The following is a 25191-nucleotide window of genomic DNA, read 5'->3' on the forward strand; positions in this document are numbered from 1 at the left end:
TGCATAATTAAGATGAAGGAACTGACCTCCCAGCCCATTGTTCCTTCACTGAGCTGGTTTCAGTCTAATTTAAATGTCCTGTTTATAAGGTTGAAACCTGCAGTCAGCTGAGACTGAAGACGTCACCTGGATGTGAGACGAAACGTTTCTCCCACTGAAAACGCTACGACCAGATGAACAGAAACTTTGGGGATTTACTTCCCTGGATGATTGAGCACGCATCAAGACATTCTAATCTTTTGTGTTTATGTGGAGGACTGAGCGACTTACATGGTTCTCTGCTGAACTTGTGTGTGGTGGGAAGGTGAGCCTGACGCTCCAGCAGGACATCTGAAACAAAGATGAAATAAAACAAACAGATCAAGTACGTTACAGAAGCATAACCACTTACTGATCCAAATAAGAGAAGCACCTCCGAACAAAGTTAAACTGTTTCTTCTGTTAAGAACTGGATTGTCTCACGTTCACCATGGTTTTATCCTCGGGTTGACTTCAACGTTCTTACCGGTCAAAATTAAGATTTTACTTTATTATATGCTCACATACACTAGCAGCATGTACTCAAAGTACACTTGTATAATATTCTACAGCAGCGGTCTCCAACCTTTTTTGCACCACGGACCGGTTTATGCCCGACAATATTTTCATGGACCGGCCTTTAAAGTGTCGCGGATAAATACAACAAAATAAAACCAGTACAGGTACCGAAAAAAAGAAGATTTATTCATAACACACGTGAAAAGACCCAGGAAAACAGAGTAAATGATAAAAACGATAACAAAATGACGCTGAAAACCGATAAAAATCCTGAAAACTATACATTTCACACTTGAGCCTCAACTCTCGCAGCCCGATACCAAACGACCGGTACTGGTCCGAGGCCCGGGGGTTGGGGACCGCTGTTCTACAGTACATTAGTCATGTTCAATGTGTGACACAAAATAATTAATATTTAAATCAAAATTAACATTTTATCTTCACTTTGGAGTAGAGCTCGTCTTTAAGCTGCACAGAAATAGTGATTCGACTGGTATGAAAAACATGTCACAGTTTTGTCCATCTCACCCAGATCTAATAAGAACTACGTCCAGTACAGAGTTTGATCTCCTCGGTTTAAATATGGAGTTCCTCTGCTGTCCTCCTGAGTGAGACAGTCCCCACAGACATCGTCTTAAAGCTAAGAGAACCGTATAAAATGTGCACATGTTCTGTGGAGACGTCACTCTCAGAGTTCTCATGTTTGGACCAATACACGCATGTCTAAATCCTCCTCTGTCGACTTCAGGCACCATCAGCGAGTCTGCTGCTGTAGGATTTGCTGGTGCAGAGCCGCCCGTGTCGTCTGTTGATATTCTGGATGAGACTTGCAGCCCTTTTCTAATGCAGACATATTTAGAAAAGCTTACAAAAGCCTAAGTTGTTGTTAGATTGTAGCTGCAGGTTCTCAGGTTTTATTTCGGCAAACAGGACCTCACTTTTTCGTGCATACTCAAACCGGTGGAAACCAGAAACCCTTTATGTATTCTCCATATTCCTGTGCAGATATCTGTTTACAGTGGTCAATGGTAACTTTATTGTCCCTAACGGGAAACTGATTTGCAGTATGTCCGTACAAACAAACAAACAGACAACCAACACATCACATACACTCACCAAAATAATATAATATAATATAAGCCTTAGAAAACAACCTAGATTTTTCATCAAAAAAGTGCAGATAAGTGTACCTCTGTCTATGTGGGCGGGGTTAAGTGCTGCTGCTGCTGGGGGGGTGGAGTCAGCTGTGATTGGCTGATTCTGAGTTCCACTGCTTCTGCCTGGAGGAGAGACAGACCATTGTTAACCATTTGACGAGCTGCAGAGCCTCCAAACATCTGGACAGATCTACTGTGTGCTAACAATCAGCGGGCGCTTGGGGTCAGAGGTCATCTTACTTACTGTCATCTGTTTTCTTCTTGGCAGGTGGATTTGAGGATGAAGGTTCTGCCTTCCTCTTCCTGTCCTCCTCCCTCTCCAAATCTGCATCAGTCTCTTCTGTTGTCACCTTCTCATCTGCCTCCTCTTCCTCCTTTTTCTCCTCCTCCTCCTCCTCCTCCTCTTCTTCCTGTCCTTCTCCTCCTTCCTCCTCCTCACTCTCACCCTCCTCCCATCCCTCGCTCCCCACAGCACTTTTCTCAGATCTGGATTTCTAAGAACGACAAACAAACAAAAACAAACACATTTAGGATCAAAGACGTTGTGATTGTGTGAAACACTGAGGAGACGAGGACCAATTAGAGAGAAGCGTTTCTTACTTCCTGGAAAGGTTTGACTTTGGTGGGCTTCACAGTCCGAACCACGCCATCATAGAATCGCACTGTGTAGGAGTCTGACACAGGAAAACACAAACAGCAGGTTTAGATCAATGATGTTCCAAAAACAGCCGATTCGCTTCAGTAACAACAGGAACGCAGCACAAAGACGGACAGCGGGAGTCAAACAGCATGAAGGTGGACAGAAAAGACGCCCATCCATTCACCGAACACTTCTGGAGCTTATCTGGGTCAGAGCCGACCGAACTACTTCAGCCGGCACCTTTTGATGCAAAGGCTGTACTCTGAGCTCTGTCTGAAGGGAGAGCCCGATTTTTGCCACTTGAATGCACAATCTTATTTTCTGGTAACTACCCACAGCTCGGGGTCACATATGAGACAGGGAATGTAGATCAACCAGTAAATTGACAGCTTCGCCTTCAGGCTCAGCTCCCTCCTCACAACAGACGGTCCAGCTGCACCAGCCCTTCTGTCAATCTCCTGCTTCAATCTCCACCTAAGTACCTCAAACAAAGCCCAGAGATACCTCACCTCTCTCACCTGAGGCAGCTACTCGACTCCAAACCAGAGTTTTCAGTATGAATTAATCAGGATTTATTTGACTTTTCTTTAATGAAACGCTTTTAACAGTCCAATCAGCTTCAACTGTAAAAATAATGTAAGCAGCTTTATATCATTAATATCATTGAATCAGGAAAACCACTCAGGATTAGTTGACTTATATTGTAGAGTAACTAATGAACCCACACACAATCATACCTCCATACTAGTCAAGTTACTGGAACAAGAAGCACAGAGGGGTGGGCTGAAATTTTGGGCCTCTCACCTCATTTTTTCCCAGTATTATTAAGACCTCCTCACTTCTTAAGTGCAGAAGCAAGCTGAATCTGAATCGTTACGATAAATACTATGAAAGAAAACATATGCATGGGTCCACTGAATAGCCAAAAGTTAGTGAGGGGTGCAGATGGCAGGTGCTTAGTGATTCATCAGAAAACCTTGTGATAAACAGCTGCACTGACCTTTTTTCCCCAAAAATCAGAAAATCAACCAGCAGTAGAATACAGTAGAAAAACAGCAGAGGTAAAAGGTCACAGCTGAACCTCACCGTCCTTGTTGACGCGGAGGATTTTGGCCGGGTAGAAACGACAGTCGGTCCAACAGGCCAGAACCTTTGAGCCTGAAACAAACGTCTGAGACGCAGAGAAGAAGTCTGTTAGCTTACACAGTCAACATTCTCCTAGCTTCAATTTATTATCGTCACAATCTTTCTAGTCTTCTTGACCAACATTATTAAAACACACTAGCGCTGCCACAAACGATTATTTTGATAGTCGACTAATCAGATCATCATCCATTGGCTGTAAAACGTACAGCTTATTGCACCAGCAGCATCTGCTCTTATATAACTATCATTAGTATCTGTAGTCTCAATATCAGTGTTGCAAAAAGTGCATGCGCTCGTATCTATATTGAATTTCTTGTGAAGACGGTCCGTGGACGGGTATATGGCATTTAAGATTTTAAAGTGATTTTCTTTTGCTTTTGGTGGAATTGGAACAGAAAGATACTCAGTCAAAAACCTCGAGTTATAATCTTTAAACAAATATTTTCTTTTTAATTGAGAAGGAAAAAGTTCTTTGGTTAGAATTTTGCATGTCTTTCCTTTAGATTGACGATCATCAATAATTAAGGACGGTTCACGAATTATAGAGGACGAACAGGTTAAACTGGCTTTAGCCATCTGAATCATTGCAGGGGGATGACTTTCACAACTTTAGTGAATTTACTTTGAGACATAATTATCTATGAATTTATTAGACGATAATAAATTGCCGTCATTGTCTAAAAGGTGTAAAACGGTCCAAATTCCATGATCCATCCAATCCTTATAAAAGATGGATTTTCTTTTTATCGTATGCATCTGTTGTTCCAAATCGAGTTTGTATGTGGAGAAAAATTATGCTTGTAAATCATTTTCCAGTATTGGAGAACCTGTTTATGAAAATTGGATAATTTAATTGGTAATTTGGAAATTTCAAAGTCACACTTTAAGAGAAATTCGATGCCACCAAGCTTCTCAAAGATTACTTTGAGGAAATAAAACCAAATACTGTTTGAGTTATTTATGAACGACTGCAACCATTTGAGTTTGATGGAACCATCACTGCTTCAAAATCAATCGCATTCAAACCTCCTCCTTCAAATGACTTCACTACATCATTCTTCCTAACATAATGTTGTTTGTTTCTCCAAATGTAATTAAAGTTAATTTGATTTATATTATTGATTAGTCTATTGAAAACATATAAGCACTGTGATGGATAAATCAGTCGAGAGATACCTTCTGTTTTAGATGGAGAGGTGTCTTTGTAACCAGCTGATTAGGATCTTTTTAGATTTCTGGGTAATATGCTCAAAATTTAGATTTTCTCTATTATTTGTATTCTTTGAGATTATAATACCCAAATATTTAATTTCAGTTTTAATAGCTACGTTAAAAGAGATACTGGGTTTACAATCATGAATAGTTAATAATTCACATTTTCTAATATTCAGGCACAAACCAGAAGCCTTTGAAAATAGTGAAATTTCATTTAGTGCGAGAGGAACCTGTGACGTGTTCTTTAAAAACAGTGTAGTATCATCTGCTGATTGACTTATGATCAATGGGGCTCCCATCAAATTCAGTGGTTGAATGTTTGGATTGTGTTTCATGAAAGTAGCTAAAAGTTCCGTTACAATAATGAAAAGTAACGGAGAAGCTGGACACCCCTGACTCCTCGACTGACGTTAAATCAGACGTTCCAAAAGGTAAAGAAACAGAACTATTGATGTCAGAGGATAATAAAGAAATTAAATCTATGAATTTTTTACCAAAACCAAAATACTGTGAAGCTTTTAAAATGAAAGGCTGTTCGACCGTATCAAATGCTTTATAAAAGTCTAAAAACAGAATCACACCATCATCTTCATTAAGTGATTATAATCCAGTAGATCTAAAACCAGTCTAATATTATTGTGGATAGAACGATTTTTAAGGAACCCAGATTGTGTTTCACTAATAATCTGATCTAAGCCGTCCTTTAATCTGTTTGCAATAACATGAGCAAGAATGTTACAATCTGTATCCAATAGAGTAATTGGTCGCAGATTATTGATTAATCTTTTATCTTTACCAGGTTTGGGAATAAGGGAGATAATACCCTGTTTCATTGTCGATGCTAATGTTTCATTACTAATGATCTCATTAATAGTTTTGAAGAAAAATTATTTCATTTCTTTCCAGAAGAATTTATAAAAGATGTCAGTCAAGCCGTCCTGACCAGGAACTTTGTCCATTTTCAGTTTGTTTAAGGCTTGATCTCAGTCATGCAGTCATATATCAGAATCACACATTTCTCTGAATACAGAATCAATTTTTGGAATATAAGTTTCATCAAAAAAGGAACCAGTAATTAAACATTTAGATGAGTATAAATTTGAATAAAATTTATGTATTTCTTCTGCTATAGTCTTATGATTTGTGCATTCTTCCCCATTTACAGTTAATGTATTAATAGATTTCTTCTCTTGCCTCCGTTTCTCCAGATTGTAGAAAAATGAAGCACTTTTTTCACCTTCTTCCATTTTGCATAGAAGAAAAAAAAATGCAAACTTACACTAAAAACTCTGTGAAACAGCGAGGTGAAAGGTGAACCGCGTCATAGCGAGGGATCGCTGTAATTTTTAAGGTAAGTCACAACATACCCTTCGTAAATACTAATGTATAGAAACCGTTACCAGCAATCGTTCATTTTTTGTGTGGCTTTTTTCACGGTTTGTTAACATGCTGTGTAGGTGTGTACTTGACTAGCTGATATCGACATAACGGGGAAACATCTGGTTTGACTATTGTTCACCTGTAGTTTGAATGCTGAACATTTGCCTGTTTAAATCATGAGACCAGTCACTATACAGAGATGTGCTTCTGAATGTGGACGATGTGTCTTCTGCTGCAGTTCTGCTTGTGTTGAGTGATGTAAACACCTGATCATTTAAACTCTTTAAACCTCAAAATTGATCATTAGATTTTTATCACACAACAGCGGTGAGTGTTCCCACCTTCTGCTCTTTGTAACTTAACGCCATCTTTCCGTTTTCGAGTTTTGGACATGATTTTGGAGTATATCTTCGCAGTAGCGATTGACCGCAAAGTAAAGCTATCTTTACTTTGGTCTCAAACCAGGAAGTTAGTATTTTCTCGTGCACAGGGTCTATTGGGACACAGCCAGCTACGATACTGGAGACTGCTTCTTCTTCTTCTTCTTCTTCGGGGTTTAACGGCAGCTGGCATCCTTGTACATGCAGTGCTGCCACCTTCTGTTTCAGTCCGTTATTACACTCAGTCCTTATTACACGTTATTAATATTTATTCCTGCGTCTTTCTGAATCTTACAAAGCTTCAAACGACGCGTCGACTATTAAATTTGTCATCGAAATTTTTGATAGTCGTCATAATCGTGACAAGTCGACTAATCGTGGCAGCCCTAAAACACAAAATGATAACAGAAATATATTGTGGATACGATGAACCAAGTCGTAGTACAGGCTCCTGATATTTTCACATTTACTTCAAAAGCAGGAATTAAATATATTATTTCAGTTCATGCATCTTAGAAAAAAAAATCTTATTGAGTATCAGCATCCCTGCCACGACACTGATACTGATGTTTTAAAAACTATTTAAAAAGAAACATCTGTGTACGTCTGACGTGTTCTATACCGGCTGTGATCGCGTTGGATTCAGGCCCTGCCTCCTCAGGCTGACTCGCTCCTTCGGCCGCAGGTACGGCGAGTTCCACTGAAACCACTCGTCATGGCGACGGCTCCACTGCAGGTAGTGGATCAGGACCCGCTCTTTGTCATAATCAATCTTCTCAATGGTGGCCGTGTACCTAAAAGAAGGACAAACTTTTAGTACACCATTTGAAATATGTTCTCCCAAAAATCTTTATAATTTCCACATTCAAAATTAGCTTTTGTTTAGCTACAAATTAGAGGATATTTACACACCACAGGAAAGGTTGGGCCTTTTGAATTCACACATGAGCACAGCTGGTTGCATATCTTTAAGGCAATGAGTCAGTGTTACCTCATTTAATATAAGTCTGTTCCTTTTGCTTTTTTTGTTGTTATTTGGTGGATTAAAAATCATAAAAAAGTTAAATACTTTATTAAAATCCTGGAAAAAAAATCGTCACCAGTATCTGAAAGTTTCCTGTATGTTGGCTGAACTGCTGTGGGAACTTAAATGAATCATCCACTCATCGCATTTCCACAGACCAGACTCATAACAAAGGGACTATTAAGAAGTCGCTAACCCACACTTTACTTTAAAAGCTTGAATGAGTGGGTACATCATAACAGCAGAAGCTCAGTAAAACAAACAATTAATTTTTGGTATTTTGAGTGTGTTAGTGCACAGGAGAGGTGAGGAAGAGAGTGCAAGGAGGGTGTACATGAGTGTCGGGGTGATTTGTGACAGAAGGAGAGCAGCAATAGTGAAAGGGAAGGTTTAAAAGATCGTAGTGAGGCCCATTGTGATGTTTGGTTGTACAGGAGGCAGAGCTGAAGATGTTCAGATGTTGACTAGGAGTGAGCAGGATGAACAGGATTAGAAATTAGTGCATCAGAGGGAGGGCTCAGAGTCAGGGAGGAAAGGCTGAGGTGGTTATGATGTGTGTAAGAGAGTGAGAATGGATATCTTGGGCAAAGGCTGTTGAATATGGAGCTGGTGGTTGGAGTAACAGAGGAGGATGCAGGGACACAGTGAGATGGAGGCAGATCATCTGCTGTGACGAACCCTAAGGGAAAGAATAAGTGTGTGTGTGTGTGTGTGTGTGTGTGGAAGGTGGTGGTGGGGAGGAGTCTTCTGACCAGTTCTTGTGGCGGTCTCGAGCTTCTAGCTTGGCTCCGACTTCAAATGTGATGCCTGATCGGTCCGGAGGTGTCTTCATCTGGTACAAAAACACAGGAAGTGTTGATGTGAGCATTTTCTGTCATTTTACTGTGGAGTTTATTTGACAGTTCAATATTTTTAAGCCATTTTCTTTTGTTTTGATGGAGCACAGCGGTTATATTTAATGTTGGATATAAATATTCTATTTGCTATGTTTCATTATTTGTGGAACAACAAGTGTAAATGGACAAGGTGAATAAAAACTCAAAGGCGGTCCATTCTAATAACTTAAAAACAGAGTATAGGTTGAACTAAGCAAATTCCCAAATGAACTCAAACTCTAGATATGCCAAAGATTTATTTTCTTTACAGTTTTCCCCCATATTGTATTTATTACCTTAACAAATAAATGTTTGAATTTTCTTTTTTCTTCTATTTTTGCAAACTATCGTTGTAAGTTAAAAAAAAAAAAAAAAAAGCAAGAACACATAAAGGTCAAAGGTCGCGAACGCTACTGTACGTCACGTTGCGTGATGACGGCATACATATGATGACGTTGCGCCCGTCTCTGATAACGGTTGCAGCCCAACTTTTTTTAGTGTAGTTATTATCAGCTTTCCAGGGGTGCAGTCTGAATTTCGACTGAACAAATGTGCGAATGTTAAACTCGAACAGTTTGTAATGAATGAAACAGACATTGTTTTGACTTTCCGCTTGATATTCCTTAGCTTTCTTAGTAGAAGAAGATAATTGGTCTTGAAGACTCCTAAGGACGCCTACTCTCAATTTTATTGGCTGTCTCGGTCGTCAGTCGCTCTAAATGTCCCTCCCCTGTCTAGCTTAACAGATATTTGACAGCGGCTAAGATGCTAATGCTATCAATGTTAGCTCTAAATATTAGCACAGAATGACACCGGACGAAGCGGAAAGTAGTTTAAAAGAACACTTCAGTAAAAGACACCAGCGTAAGAGAAGATACAGTCGCATGTTTAAAGCTGTCCCCTGAGCTGGTGCAGTTCAGCGGAGTTGGATCGCCTCTCCATTGACTGTGAATACAGAAGCTAACACAGCTAACAGTTCGCTCCTGCTGAAGCAGCTTAGGCTGACAAGTCTCACTGACCGCTGCGAGCAGCCGCAGGCCTCCTGTCGGCCAGCGGAATATTTAATAAAATGTATCTGCACTTTAATTACAAACATGAGCGTGGAATATGTAAACGAGAAACATAAAAGCTTGTTTACCTCTGACGTTACTTGTTCTCTGCACTCCTCATACTGTGATGACTATAGAGCGCATGCGCGAAGGGGGCCGAGTTTCTGGCAGGGATGGGACGCTTGAAAAGCGTTTCTTCGCTGTGTCGAGCCTCCGACGCGAAGACCTTTCAAAATACTGCACCGAACACAGAGATCACGTGACCACGAATAAACGAGGCTTTGGTGCCCCAGTTCCGACAGGTGGTGTACCTGCTGCTTCCGGGCACTGCGAGGCGTCAGGATTCACATTTTTTTAATGAGCCAGAGTCATTTGTAATTACTGAATTAATGTTTTTGTATTTATGACACGCGCATGTGTAACAGAAAACTATGGAACGCCAGGACTGCCATAATGAATTAATTAAATACACCATTAAATAATTAATTAAATGTGTCAATAATTAATTAAAATGGGAAATAATTAATTAAATAAATAGTTATGACACATGTAATTAATTAATTATTGACACATTTAATTAATTATTTATGTATTTCACATTTTAATTAATTATTGACACATTTAATTAATTATTGACACATTTAATTAATTAATTATTGACACATTTAATTAATTATTTATGTATTTCACATTTTAATTAATTATTGACACATTTAATTAATTATTTAATGATATATTTATTTATTTCATTTTGGCAGTCCTGGCGCCTGGCTCTCATCATGAAATAATTTTATCTGTCAACCTCACCCATCAAACGCAGGGGGCGGGGTTAACGCTTATCGACTCAAAACCATTGCTTTGGCCTGGTGGCCATTGTTTTTAGCACACAACAACCAGCATGTGGAAACTAACAGAACTGAACTTTGAAAACCCTGTTTATGTGTGTCACCAAATACAGTTTTAATATTTTTTTAGCCGAGAATGTAGTGGTTTAATCCTCATGTGTCTGGTCGGTTTCTCAAGATAGAGCCTCTTTGCAAAAGTGCTTCGATGATTTCGGAGATGTCTGCCCAGTCTCACGGCAAAGCGTGGATAGACCCGCTCGCCTCACAAGCAAACGAGCTGTTATTACCACCGACAAAGCTCAGGCCCCGGTACACAGCTGTAATAACCCCCGCTGACACGGACTTCTTTTACTGAGGTTATATTTATCAGGGTTTTATTTCCTGATGTTCGTCATACATGTTTCAGTATAATTCTGAATTATAACTAACATTAAAAACATGTTTAAGGAGGAGAGAGAGCAAATAAATTCGATTAACAGCTGATCTTTGGGTTTTTGTTCAGTAATCAGTGTGACCTGTGTATAAACGCATAAAAGAGATAACGTTGGTGTTTCCTCATGTAGTAACTGCTGGCTTTAACTGTACAAAGGTTGTTCGAAACTATGACACACATACAGACTTCATGATGTTCGGCTAATATTTTTATTGTGAATATTAATCATGAGGGTAAATGGACCTGTACACCACAGAGCGAGGTCAGCATATCCACGATATCTTCAGCTCTCTGAGGTAACACAGAGTTTCCCAGCTGACTAATCTAACTGTCATCTACGAATAATTCACGGGTCATATCAATATGATTTTACAGAAAAGCATCCTTAATACTGCCAACTATTCCAGAGACGTGAAAATCTACAGCATAAAGAACACAAAAATATAGCAGTCTAACGCAACACTGTAACAGAGATGAACGCGTCAGTTTGTCAAAGTGGAATGAAAGCGATTGGTTGAACAGGTGTTCGTGATCTGTGTTTTCTGCATTTTCATCAGCGTAAGAGACTCAGCAGTTATAACAGTTATACATTTAATAAATTACCAAATGAACGCAAGAAACGAGCAAACCTGTTCCGACAATTTGAGTTTGTATTCCCTCAGCTGCAGACTGTTTAAATGTTTGAGAGGAAGATTAGATATAAAGCAATCGTCAAACATAGACTCAGTCTGCGTTCACATTTGATATGAGGCCAGGACGGATAATGGCTGTGTCCTGTTTTAAGATCATACATGTAAAATTGTTGTCTGACCTCCGTCGATCCAGCCGCTCAGAGTTAACTGAAGTTAACCTGGATAAATTATAGTTAAGGAGTATCACAGATAACACCCACGTGAGCTGTGTGACTGTTCACCACTACACTGAAATCAGTAGGCTATTACTGAAATACACGTGCTATTTCATAAACTATGATATAAATACTAAAGTCCTACTAACATGTTTAGTTTTAAAGGACACCTTCCTGCCTTATTAGCAGTATTAGTTTTCTTCTAACATCCAGAAGTCTGCACCATGTGTTTCATAGTTTGTAACAAACCTTTGACAGTTAAACATAACATGACCGAAAAAGCAAAAAAATAAATAAATAAATAAAAAGAGAGAGAGAGAAAAAAATCACACAAATTATATGTTAACCTCATTTATTTTTAGTTAAGTAAACTCTAAAAATTCTAACAGATCGCTGGTGCTTAGAAAACCTATTAAAAACAGATGATATAATATTTCTGTCCAGGTTGCAGTCTGCATTATGAACATGTAGTTGGAAACTCTGCTCCTCTCGGTGGAAATGCGCCTTCTCTTTCCTCTTTGTATAAAAACATTTTAAAAGTCAGTTTAATCTCAAAATTTACTGTTAAATCCAAAACACACCAGATAAAGAAAAGCGAATGGTTCAGTCTAACACATGTGCCAGTGAACCATTAAACGTCTGTAAAACTGTGCAGTTATGAAACGTAACTTTAACCTCAGCCAAACCGATTTGCTCAGTTGTAAATAAAACAGCGAAGTAAACGTGACCCGACAGACAGAACCTGAGTGAATTAAGTCCAGCGTTTAACCACTGAGAGCTAAAACTCAGCTGAGGTTTCAAAGCTGTGCCGGTGATTGGACATCAGCCGCTGATGAAGTGGGTTCGCCAATAAAGTGCTCTGTTGGGAAACAAGCTCCAGCAGCTCTGCGCTCGGGAAAAACTATATTTACTTATCTTGTGCAGAAAAATGTGCTGACGTTGCGTAATATCGAGCACCGGCTGCCCAGTTAAACTGTGACTATCACCAGATAACGTGGGCGTGTTTCTTGAATTAGCAGCAGGTGTTAAACAGCTGACAGGTGAGGAGGAGGATGCATGCAGGTAAACTGAGGGTCTGTTGAGCTGATCGCTGGTTTCGTGAGAAAAATGTCAGCTCGTTCTTTATGTTACAGAAGCACAGAGACACAAGACCAGGTGGAAAGAGACGATCGTTCGGTGAAAATGAGAATCTGCGAATGCAACACGTGGAACACGGAGAGTGGAATATGTAAACAAACCGGTTAACGTAACCCCCTCGGTGCACTCTGCATGCTGACTGTTAGCAGAGCTACTGAAATCTCTGAAAACATCTGAGCACCTTTGCAAACATGTATAGAACATGTTTGCAAAGGTTGACAACCTGACCCGACATGTGAAGATTACAACGCGACATTCGCGGCTAAAACACGGTTAAAAGTGTAGTTGGTGACAGAAAAAACGGGGTATTTTAAAACTACACCACCAACATTGCTGCCTGTGATTTGAAATGCATTCTGGGATACCTGGCTGCCCCAAGTCTACACAAGCAATCGATTATCTAGGATCGACCTGTTTTGACTTACTTTGCACGGCAACCAATCAAATGTTAGAGAAGCTGCATGGGCAGCGTTAACCCCGCCCCCTGCGTTTGATGGGTGAGGTTGACAGATAAAATTATTTCATGATGAGAGCCAGGCGCCAGGACTGCCAAAATGAAATAAATAAATATATCATTAAATAATTAATTAAATGTGTCAATAATTAATTAAAATGTGAAATACATAAATAATTAATTAAATGTGTCAATAAATAATTAATTAAATGTGTCAATAATTAATTAAAATGTGAAATACATAAATAATTAATTAAATGTGTCAATAATTAATTAATTACATGTGTCATAACTATTTATTTAATTAATTATTTCCCATTTTAATTAATTATTGACACATTTAATTAATTATTTAATGGTGTATTTAATTAATTCATTATGGCAGTCCTGGCGTTCCATAGAAAACAAGGCCCTCTCTCTTTATTATTTTCGTTGTGGTTAATGGAAGTGATATGTTTTTGAAGTGATATGTTTTTATTGATTAGCATTCAAATATCTCAGTGAAGACAGAACAAAGATTTACCACAAAGCAAGAAAGCATGAGACAAGACTAATCAAAAGGTATTGGCTGAAGCATTTGCTTATTACGCCAACCCTTTTAACAAAAGATCTTTTAGCATGCAGCTCCTGTACACAGGGCTCGAAGCAAATAATAAAATTCAATTCAATTCAATTTCATTTATATAGCGCCAAATCACAACAAATGTCGCCTCAAGGCGCTTCATAGATACAGAGAAAAGCCCAACAATCATATGACCCCCTATGAGCAAGCACTTTGGCGACAGTGGGAAGGAAAAACTCCCTTTTAACAGGAAGAAACCTCCGGCAGAACCAGGCTCAGGGAGGGGCGGCCATCTGCTGCGACCGGTTGGGGTGAGAGAAGGCAAACAAAGCAAAAACAAAACAAACAAACAAACAAGAAAAAAACAAAAAAACAAAAAACTTTCCACCTTAGTAAGTAACTACATCAAAGCAAAAGAATCAAGAGGTTTTTTTGTTTTTTGTTTTTGTTTTTTTTGCTCTTTTCATTCTTGATATATATATTTTTCTAATACTCTATTTTTAAACATATTTTTAAACAAGGAAAATGAACTACACCTTTTTAAATCACTGTCATAACTATTCCACAGGTTAACTCCTCTAACAGAAACACATCTCTGCTTTATATTTGTCCTTATCTTGTTTTTTTTTAAAGAAATCTGTTCCCCTTAAGTCATATTGACTCTCTCTGACTTTGAACAGCTTCTGAGTACTGGGGCAAAGCAAGTTATTTTGTGCTTTATACATTATCTGTGCCATTTTATATTCAACTAAATCATAAAATTTCAGGGTATTCAGATTAATAAACAAAATGTTAGTTGGTTCTATATAGTTTGATTGGTTTATAATTCTTATAGCTCTTTTTTGCAACTTGAAAATAGGAAGAGTGTTCGTTTTATATGCATTACCCCATATCTCCAGACAGTAAGTCATATATGGAAGCAACAGAGTACAATAGAGTGTGTATAATGATTTTTTGTTCAGGACATGCTTTGTTTTATAGAGAATAGCAATGGTTTTTGACATTTTTGTTTTCACGTGGTTTATATGAGACTTCCAACTCAGCTTATCATCAATTATCACTCCAAGAAATTTATTTTCGTACACTCTTTCAATTTCAATTCCATTAACCCTGATTTTAGATACATTTTTCATTTGTCTAGTGCCAAAAATAATCAATTTTGTTTTCTTTATATTTAATGATAACTTATTTACATCAAACCAGTTTTTTAATATATTTAACTCCTTTTCCGCTGTAGTCAGAAGCTGTTCTAGGTTTTTACCTGAGCAATACAGAGTGGTATCATCAGCAAACAATACACATTTTAACAGTTTGGAAATGCTACATATGTCATTTATGTATAATATAAATAATTTAGGGCCCAGCACAGAGCCCTGAGGAACACCACAAGTTACCTTCAACTGCTTAGATTTTACATTATTGAATTCGACATATTGATATCTGTCATCCAGGTAACTTTTCATCCACTTGTATGCTAACCCTCTTATGCCATATCTCTCTAGTTTATTCATTAATATAGAATGATCAATCGTATCAAACGCCTTTTTTAAGTCTATAAAAACACCAACAGTATATTCCTTATTATCTATAGCATTAGATATCCCTTCTACAAGTTCCATCACTGCCATCGAAGTGGACCTTTTCACTCTAAAGCCATATTGGTTATCACTTAGGAGATTATGCTTCTCAATATATTTATCAAGTCTATTAATAAATAACTTTTCTAAAATTTTTGAGAACTGTGGGAGCAGTGATATTGGCCTATAATTGGTAAACTGACTTCTCGCTCCGTTTTTATGGATTGGAATAACTTTTGCTATTTTCATTTGTGAGGGAAATACACCAGTTTGAAAGGACAGATTACAAATGTATGCGAAAGGTTGCACTATATATTCTATAATACTTTTAACTAATATCATGTCAATACCAAAACAGTCAGTAGACTTTTTATTTTTAAAATGGAGACCGATATTATCTAATTACTTAAATCCACAGAGAAAGAGACGTCGGCGCTTATAGTGTAAAAGAAATGTTAGAAAAACACATGAATACAGGTGACCTACTTCTTAACGATTTTCACGACATGCGTTTTTTTCTTTCATCTTTTTAAGTTCACTGACGCTTCTGCTGCGAGTATCTCATAAACAGCATCTCCAAGATGTGGCGATAGTACAATTGTCCAGCAGGTGTCACTGTGGAGATGTTTTCAGATCGTCTCGAAGCCTGAATATAATTCCAGCACACATGCGTGGCGTGTTTCAGTGTTTCATGAAGCCTCGCTTTGCACATCGCTGCCATTAACCAGCACACAGTGAGGTTTGGAGAAGAAGAGACGTGGCTTCAGTTACAAGTTCTGCCTGTTTATTAAAATAAATCAATTACTTACAAAAGAAGATAAGATATGTTCAATAACACTTAATGGCATTCATAAAGAAAACCGAGCTAAGCCTGAAGTTGTACAATTGCATATCATGCATATTACTGTGTCAACGACAGGGCAAAGTAAACTGCAGCAAAAATCTTATTGAAAATCATATCAGGCTGTGAACTTCTGGGACTAAATGCACTTTTCACACACAGAAACATGCACTAGCAATGAACCTGAGATAAAACCTGCAAGTTAGGACAGTAACTTGGACATAACCTGCAGAGTAGATCAAAACCACAGCTAAGCAGAGCACAAGAGACAGCTGATGAATGCATGGGAGCACAGTGGAGTGAGCACTGAAGTAAATGGAAGTGACAAGCGTGCAAAAATGAGCTGATCTGGCGTGTTTTCATTAGTCTTGTTGCAAATTAAAATGATTAAAAAAAAGCAGTTCACTAATGTTCACTTGAGGCTCCAGTGAGTCAACCATAGACTTGATGTCCAACTTTACACCAGAAATAAACACGTTTTACAAGGGTGACAGACAGAGACCAAGACGTTTTTGTCTTTCTATCTGCAATTTCCTCCTTTATAACAAACATTCAGAGAGTTGTTTATTTTTAAAACTTAACCTATTAAGTTGTATTGAGGCTTAAAATGTGCACATTTATGGGTGTAGTTGCTGTGAATTTCCAGGGTCTGTAAAAAGACTGAAGTCTTCAAGTACAAAAACAAACCCAGGTGTGAATCCAGAGAGTCTCATGTGTGATGTGTGAGTGTAGAGTAGGTCTGGTCCTGGTCCCTGCCGGCTGGATCGAGGCTCTGGTAGATCGAGTCTTCACGTGTAGAACCTGGAGTACAGTTCTCGTAGAGGACGTCCTGAAACAGAGACAAACTGTCTTCTTCACATAAAAAGAAGAGACTCTGACTTGGTTAAATCATTTGTGCTAGAAAGAAAGTCACCTCCATGTTTGTGCCCTCTGAGTTTGCTCTGGTCCTCAAACCTGTGGAACAAACAAAGGATGTTCCTCTGTTAGAGGGAACAATCATTCAAAGTGCACATGAGGCTGAAGATCACTGCTGCCCCTCCTGTTCTTCTGCTTAGTTGGACTTTATTAGGCTTCACTTTAGACTTTGCCTTCAGAATCAAAGACTCACATTTGCTCGAGTCTCCTCCTGTGTACTGAAGAAGTGATCCACAATAATTATTCTATTTTACAGTTTTCATGGGTCGTGTAGTCAGAATATTTTTCCTGTTTTTACTTCACACGTCTGAAGCAGAGAACATCTGGATCTGATCCTGCTGACAGTGTCCAGACTTCATGTGTGACACAGTTTAGGATTCAGTTACTTCCAGTGTTTAACATCATCTCTACAAGTCACTCCACTCTCCTCTTAGAGCCCAAAGTGGACGAGCAGGATGAAATATTTGGATGTTTGACTGCAGCTGTTTGAACAGACTTCAAGTGAAGTGAAAAAAGAGTTTTTGGTTAGAAACGAGACGTTCTGTGTGTTTCTGTGTCTCTGTTATCTTACCTCTGCTGCTCTTCCTCTTGATGCAGATTATTAGAACAGTCAGTGATGAGAGGATGATGATGATGAGCAGAGAGATGATTACATACAGCAGCACACCTGTGACAGCAGAACGAGCTTGTTTTACACGGATTTATTGATTGATGAGTTGCACATGTAGTGAAATAACCGACGTGAAACGAATAAACAAACAGATAAAAGTTCTACATGAACAAGAGGAGCTCACAGAGAATTTAGAAAAAGAAAACGTGTTTGGCACAACGTCACACTCGCATCATAATTCTGATTAGAAAAGCTGCCAAACAGGACAGGCTGATTAAAAACATACTGTCTTCTCTCATAGATGGATGTACCTGTAGATGCTGCTCTTCCAGGCTGCTCAGTGCTTCCAGTCAAAGTTAATGAAGGTGTGGAGCTTCCTGTAGTTGTGGCTGATGGTCCAGCTGCTGAACAAGAGCAGAGAGGAAAGTTTGACTTATAAATGTTTGGAGCTGTGAACAAGAAAAACACAAAGATTCAAAAATCAGCTGAGAAATCAAACGAGCCTTAAATGGATCCACTGATTGAGAAAAAACAGTTTGGCAAATTTAGTTTTAGATGAAAAAAATGCACTAAAATAGTTTAACAATGAAATAAAATATGAATGTATGTTGAAATATCAGGTTCTTGGAAACAATAAAGACATTTCGGGACATTAATGGTCACCTGTTCATTTCCAGCTCCACACTCTTATTCCTGCTCTCCATCACAGTAACTTTACAAAATTCACACTTCAAAATAATTTTGTTTCTAAATAATTCTGTTTCTATGTTGAGATAAACTGAGTGCTGAGAGCAGCCTGAGCTGTTGGCTCACAGGGATTACTGTACAGACACTGAGCTCATTATTAGAAACTCTGCTCGTGTTTAACATGAACATCCACCACAGGAACAGCAGATATATGACAGGAAATAAGGAACAGCTGAACAGCTCCACTCTGACAACATTTGATTAACGTCAGTAAAAACTCACCGTCTGTGACAGTGACCTCAAAGTCTCTGAACGACCTGCTGAAAGATTCCTCCTGTAAACATCTGTACTGTCCTGAGTCAGACTTGGTCAGCTGTGTGATGATCACATACAGAACTTCTGGATAATATCTAATGTTGTATCTGCTTCTTTGATCTCTCTTCTCAAATGTGTCAACAAGAGTGTTGCGTCCTCCACACTCTCCTCTGCAGAACAACTTTCTGTATCCAGGTTGTTTAAAGGAACATCCGACTGTGAGAGAGCTTCCAGTTTCTTTATCGAAGTGTTTCAGCTGATCATCGTTTCCATCCAGCAGTGCTGTTAAAGACACAAACGATCAATAGTTACTATCAGTGCTGCAGATGATGCAGTCTGATCAGAGTAACTCCAGTTTGACCCACAGTTACACTGGGAGCTGCCCAGTTCAACCAGTCTGACAGAGGAACTGTTGAACTAACTGAGATTTAAACGGCTTCATCATCAGACTGATTGGATTCATGAAAAATCAGCTTTTATGACAAGTATAGACTCTAAAATGTGAACACTTCATGGTTTTAAGTACATTTAAAGTCTGGATGGACTTTTGTGTTCTGAATGTGATTTTCACACATTCATTGAGGAATAAAACATTTTGCTGTGAGGGGAACTCTTGGAAAGATCAAACTGATGACACAGAAGCAAAAACTCATCAAAGAAAATCAAAGTTACATCAGAAAATCTTCTTTCATTCATCAGCGTCTGTTTCTGACATTTCATTCACATCATTATCAGCTGACACACTCACTAATATTCACACACACTCGTGTCCCAGCTGCAGTTCATCGGTTACTTCGAGGAGTCCAAATGTAACCAACAGTTTACAGGAGAACAAACTTCAGCTTCTTTAAACCGTCAGCAGCTGTCAGTGAAAACTTTGCTTCAGAAACAGAAACGAAACATTTCCACAGCTGAAACAGAAACTCACCTTCAGCAACAACGATCACGAACCGTTCGTATGAAGCTGATGATGAAGATCCAGCCAAACCATAGCTGTACTGTCCAGAGTCAGACTCAGTCAGCTTTGAGATGCTCACATATAAAAGCTTGTTTTCATATTCAATGCTGTATCTGCCTGTTTGAGCTCTGACATCAGTTGTATTAATGAGAATGTTTTCTCCTTCACATTCTTCTCTGCAGAACATCTTCCATGTTCCTGGAGAATTAAAGCGAAATCCTTCTTTAAAATCTCCTCCAATGACTCGATAGTGAAGAAACTGAGCATCGGTGACTTCAGGGTTTCCATCCTGCAGAGCTGTTGGAAACATGAACCATCAATAGTTACTGTTTGTACTTCCTGTAAGAAGCTGCAGTCTGATCACAGCATCCACACACAGACACACTGAGACTAAAGTCTGAATAACAACAATGATTCATGTCAAATACATTTTATTGTCTAAAGTGGTGGAAAATCTTCTTCCAGTCGACATGACTCAAAATATATCTGAACATGTTTCCTATGCATGAAGAAAATGACAATAAAAGATGAAGATAAACAAAATATGACATGTAAATGACTCATAACTCCTCTGTGTGGTACTTGTAGTAATTATATGTTGAGAGATTGAAGCAACAGCTCAACATGCAAGTTCTTCATGTGTTTCATCCACAGGAAGTGATGTCATCATTTAGTTTAAATGTACTGCTGGTGTCAAAGTTCAGGAAGCAACAACAAAAACAGTGATGAAGTTTTTATTTGTGACTTTGTTTTACTGAGGCTCATCGTGGCTCAAGAGTTGGGAGTTCACCTTGTAATCTGAAGGTTGCCGGTTCGAGCCCCGGCTTGGACAGTCTCGGTCGTTGTGTCCTTGGGCAAGACACTTCTTTTTTTTTTTTTTAAGGAAGTAACAAATACTTGCAATGAACGACATGTTATTGAGTAATTTATGGCTCAATTTAAAGCTCTAAAGCCAAACTCAGCAGCTGATGTGAGTCAGTTACTTTATGTAAATGATTTCAGTTCATTCCAGCATTTAAACTCTGTGCAGTCGTATTTCTGTTCAGCTCGAACACGACAAACAGGAAGAATTAGGAAATAACTTTCCACAGAACTCTGGGTTTGAAGATGCTGACAGATTTCACTCACGTCACTCACACGTTTATATTTGTCTGCAGGAAGTGATGTCATTTTGTCAAATCTATGTGCACTGTGGGAGTGAACTGTGAATAGTCACAGTGAAGAAACACGAACATGTAACAGTAAAAGCAACAAAATGTGTTTTTGTCTTTCAAAGAAAAATTCATTGACTTGATCGACAAGTTTGTATTTTCAAATAATAACTGAAAGTATCAGGTGGAGTTTTTACTTTTATGTTACAGGTTATTTTGAGGAAGTAACAAACACTTGTAAGAAACCATCTTTGAAAGGACGAATCCTAAAGCCAAAGTGAGCAGCAACATGTCCATGAATGTCTCACTGTGATGGTTTCTTCTGTCCATACTGGCCACAAACACATCCATGAAATCATGAATAAAAGCAGTTTGAATGGAAGAAGCGTCCATGAAAGTGACTCATAGCTGACTCTGATCATCATGTTTAACAACAGAAACATGTTGAAGAACGAGAGTGACAGAAAGAAAAAGTGAATGTACTCACAAAGGAAGAAGAAGCAGATCAGAGTGTGATGGACTTTCATGATGAGGCTCTGATGGTTTACTGCTGCCTCTCTTCTTCTTCACTGGAAACCAGGAACTTGTGACGCCTCACTTCTCTAACTGAAGGAGTCCCTCCTCCAAACACCACAGCACCTCTACACTCCTCCCCTCTGCATCCGTCTGTGAGTCTGCTGCAGGGCCTCAGGCTTCCTCCTTATATTTATAGTATTATGTGCAAAGTGCTGCAGGAAATACAATGATGACATTTGACTCTTTTAAATTCATCACAGTGACCAAAACCTCCAACAATGATCATCATTCATCATGAAATCATTTCTCTTACTGTATCTGAAGATAATGAACGTTAGTTTGGGATCATTTAGAAAAACAGTTTGGGTCAAATGTTAGAAAAGAGTCAGACTTTCTTTCTTCTCACAGTTTGTTTAACATGAGTTTCAAATCTTTGAACATTTAAATACATCTATTAACAGAATATGAAAGAACAACAGTTCTGATATTATATCAAACATTTCAATCACCTTGTGGTTCAAAGTGGTATTACACGACAGCACAGCCTCATGTAATACCACTTTGAACCACAAGGCGATACATGAGTCAGTAGCTTTGTCTCCATTCAGGGGCTGCATCCTTCGGAGGACCCGGCCTTCTCGGTCTACGTGGGCCGGGTCCTCCGAAAGCTGAGAAGGGCTGAAGTGCGAGCTGGGAAATGGGGAAACATGCCAGGAGTTCGCTGTTCTCGCCTGCTCTAGTGACCCTTGACCTCCAGGTCAGCTATCGAGCTGGTGGGTAACAGACGTCTCCGAAAACGTTGGAGCACTTTGGCAAATATGCGATGTCTTGATAAAGTCACACAGTTTACACAGCTACATTCTCGCCTTCAACTATGTTAAAAAAAATGTTTTGACGGAATAACGTCCATGCTCATCTGTTTGTCAGCTACAACTTTGACTAGATTACATTTTAAATCAGCAGTAATCTGATATTTGTGACCTACCAGAGACTGAGAGAGAGCAACTTGTGTTTTTGGAAACATTTGCTGTATTTTGAAGTGTTGCTGAATTCCAGTGTAAGGCTGAGGGTTTATCTGTTTATCTGTTTATCCTCGTCTGTGTTCGCATTATGTTCCACGGTTGATGTACCTGATGTTTGTTCCAGAACCACACCCACTGTTATACACTCTGAATGAGGCAATAAAGGGAATCATCTTCCTATTGCTGCCTGGCTTCATTCTGTTAAAGACTTTATTCTTTCCCCCTGAAAGGAGACCTCACTGTGATGGTTACTTTGATGGACTGTCTAATCTTGAAGAATTTGTCTCAACTTATTGAACTGGCCATGATTAGGAGCCAGCAAATTGTGACCAGGTTATCTGAATCCTGCTAAAAATACAGATACACTGAAAAGTGTTTAAGCTACGACTGCCTCTAGAAATGACGCCTCCTGTTGTTTGTGCGCTCGGATTTTCTTTCCCTAAAACCAGACGGCCTGTTTTCTGTTTGATGTAATCAGAGGACTACCTGCTTGGTGTTTGTAGGCAACTGTCCCAGGTTCATGTTTCATGGTAAAAAAAGTTTCAACCGTATTTCAGTATGATTGAAACTGAACTGATTATGACAGGAGACCTACAGTTTAATGTTGTTTAAGCACATATGTTATGAATTTTATAAATCAACAGGATGAAGGAACAAATCAAACTCATTCTAAATATTCTACAAGCTCTCGCATTTCTCAACATTGTTACCTTCAGACTAATGTATGACGATGGAGCTCTTTCTCAGTTTGAGACAAATGTCCCAGACAGGTCTAGCCCACTGTTCTTCCTCTTATTTCACAAAATCAAAAACCTCAAAGTGCTGACTGACTGCTAAATACATCTGTAAAATCTGTCATAGGACCACTAATTTCTTTTATTTGCATCGGTGTGAAGGGAACTTCTCTGTATGTAATGACGCTGTCTGCAGCCAGCAGACGCCTGTTTACTGTGTGCTGAATCACTCCACCCTGTCTTTCTGTAGGCCTGTTTGTGTGGCAGGTCTCATGTGCAGGTACTGGAGGGTTAGTGCAGCTCGATTTCCACCAGTGACACTGACAACATCTGGCTGGTTCCCCTCCCTGAGACACTTTTTGAGTTTTGCTTTGGGTTCTTGAATCAAACAGCACTGTGTGCAGCATTTCTTCACCCACACACTCATTTACTGCTGATTATACTGACTAGACTCACCATGGTTATCACTCTATCCAATGGCTGTTAATAGCAGTTATCACTGCCAAGTATGGCTCAGATTGGCCCTCCTGTTCTGCAGCTTCACCCCAGCACAGTCTATCCTCCAGTTCCTGGGGCTTCTCCTGAACCTGCTCCTTCACCCGTCCCTGTTCCCGGGGTGAGAGCGACCAGGGCCCGGCCCGGCCCTGCACCAGTTCCTCAGGTGGGGACAGCTGTAGGGCTGCAGCTATTGATTATTTTAGTAATGGAGTAATTATTTTTAAAATGTGCTGTTCAAATGAAGCTGACTTGACTTGAATATTAATACTGAGTTGACAGAATTCATGTGTGTTGCATAAAGACATAAAAAGTTAAGACTTTACAGATATCCATGTATCTGATAACAGGAGTTCTAAACTAAAACTTCCGTTACGTTACTCAATGAGAGTAACGTATTCTGAATACTTTGGATTACTTAATATATTATCATGCTGTTTACAACTACATGAATGTACTATTGCTGTGATTTATTACTGTTACTGAAGGTCCGCGGCTCTGAACCGTAGTAAAGGGACCTCTGGCTAATACGGTGGGTTCATGTCGGCTCGTAGCTGAAAACTAGCTTTACTTTGTTGTCTGGGTCAACTTTGCTAGCAGAGACAGAGAGAGGCGTTGAAAGGCTGCTCCAACAGAACTTATTGTTTCAGAGGAAAACACGAACACGGTGTACAGTCGAGTCTTAATAGCTTACTTACAGCTGGGCTCGTCAGGCTCTCTTCTTGGCTGCAGTGGTTATTATTATATTTACATGCTTCCAGCTCCCGTTTCTGCTCGATGACAGCTCGTACTTTTCCTTTTTCTCCCTCCCTCGCTCACAGACACATAACGTGTATGGCAGTCCATTCTCCCTGCAGCACGGACTACACTGCCCATGATGCTACATTCTTTAGAGCTATACCTGTAGCATTCTGCCTGTTAGCTTAGCACAACAACAACAAAAAGGCCTCTCTCACCCAGGAAACGCGCAGAGAGAGAGCATCACCCTGTAACCATGGCAACCGTAACGCTGCTGCCTGGAACAACAGAACGTAGCTGTCAAACAAAACCCAAACAGTCCTGACCCGCCACAATATGAAACAGGGAAGTACCGCCGTGTAATCCATTTATTTCAACAAAGTAACTGTATTCTAAATACCACCTTTTTAAACGGTAACTGTAACGGAATACAGTTACTCATATTTTGTATTTTAAATACGTAACGGCGGTACATGTATTCCGTTACTCCCCAACACTGCATATAGGTGTGTATATGAGAGAGTGTGGTTTCTGTCCTTTCTGACTTGCGACCTGTGCAGGTGGACCCGCCTCTCTCCCTGTGACAGCTGGGACAGACTCCACCCCTGTGACCCTCAGCTGAATAAGCAGTAAACAAAAATGATCCACAGATGATCAGAAATTCCTCCGTTTACAGTTCAGTAGGTAACGTGCTCATCACATCCACTGATTGTGTTGTTGTTGTAAGTTAGGGTAACTGGAACAGCTGCTCTTTCACAGACTGGACCCCACATCAGCTCCCTACTCCATCCTGTAGTACAAACTGGTGTGACACCAAAGTCTGTTCCATACAAATAATCTGATTCAATACAAACACCAACATTGTGCTGACCTAAAGAACACCAACAGTCACAGGAACGCTGTGGAAATGTGGGATTTGTGTAACAGTGTTTATGTGGTATTATTCCACTT

The 25191-nt window shown here is 39.3% G+C and overlaps 2 protein-coding genes across 3 annotated transcripts in view; both read right to left on the reverse strand.

The window, feature by feature from the left end:
* Window positions 1-9630, reverse strand: part of LOC146494016 (PHD finger protein 20-like) — a 49578-nt gene extending 39948 nt beyond the window's left edge. For both annotated transcript variants that reach the window (XM_085144635.1, XM_085144634.1), the window contains exons 1-8: window positions 9493-9630; window positions 8232-8311; window positions 7078-7249; window positions 3421-3505; window positions 2295-2368; window positions 1939-2188; window positions 1728-1817; window positions 271-330 (exon numbers count right to left, since the gene is read on the reverse strand). In XM_085144635.1, the coding sequence (XP_085000761.1) occupies window positions 271-330; window positions 1728-1817; window positions 1939-2188; window positions 2295-2368; window positions 3421-3505; window positions 7078-7249; window positions 8232-8311 (811 nt within the window). In that variant the 5' untranslated portion in view covers window positions 9493-9630. The remainder of the gene's footprint in view (window positions 1-270; window positions 331-1727; window positions 1818-1938; window positions 2189-2294; window positions 2369-3420; window positions 3506-7077; window positions 7250-8231; window positions 8312-9492) is intronic.
* A 6460-nt stretch (window positions 9631-16090) lies between these two features.
* On the reverse strand, window positions 16091-23637 carry LOC146494019 (uncharacterized). The gene is made up of 8 exons (XM_085147392.1): window positions 23464-23637; window positions 21223-21463; window positions 19555-19881; window positions 18594-18908; window positions 17936-18028; window positions 17586-17681; window positions 17013-17053; window positions 16091-16928 (listed from the first exon to the last, which is right to left on the reverse strand). The coding sequence occupies exons 2-8, from the start codon at window positions 21260-21262 to the stop codon at window positions 16809-16811; spliced, it is 1032 nt and encodes a 343-aa protein (XP_085003518.1). The 5' UTR covers window positions 21263-21463; window positions 23464-23637; the 3' UTR covers window positions 16091-16808.
* Between the last annotated feature and the right edge of the window lie 1554 nt (window positions 23638-25191).

Source organism: Neolamprologus multifasciatus, chromosome 20, assembly GCF_963576455.1.
Source record: "Neolamprologus multifasciatus chromosome 20, fNeoMul1.2, whole genome shotgun sequence".
Classification (NCBI taxonomy): domain Eukaryota; kingdom Metazoa; phylum Chordata; class Actinopteri; order Cichliformes; family Cichlidae; genus Neolamprologus; species Neolamprologus multifasciatus.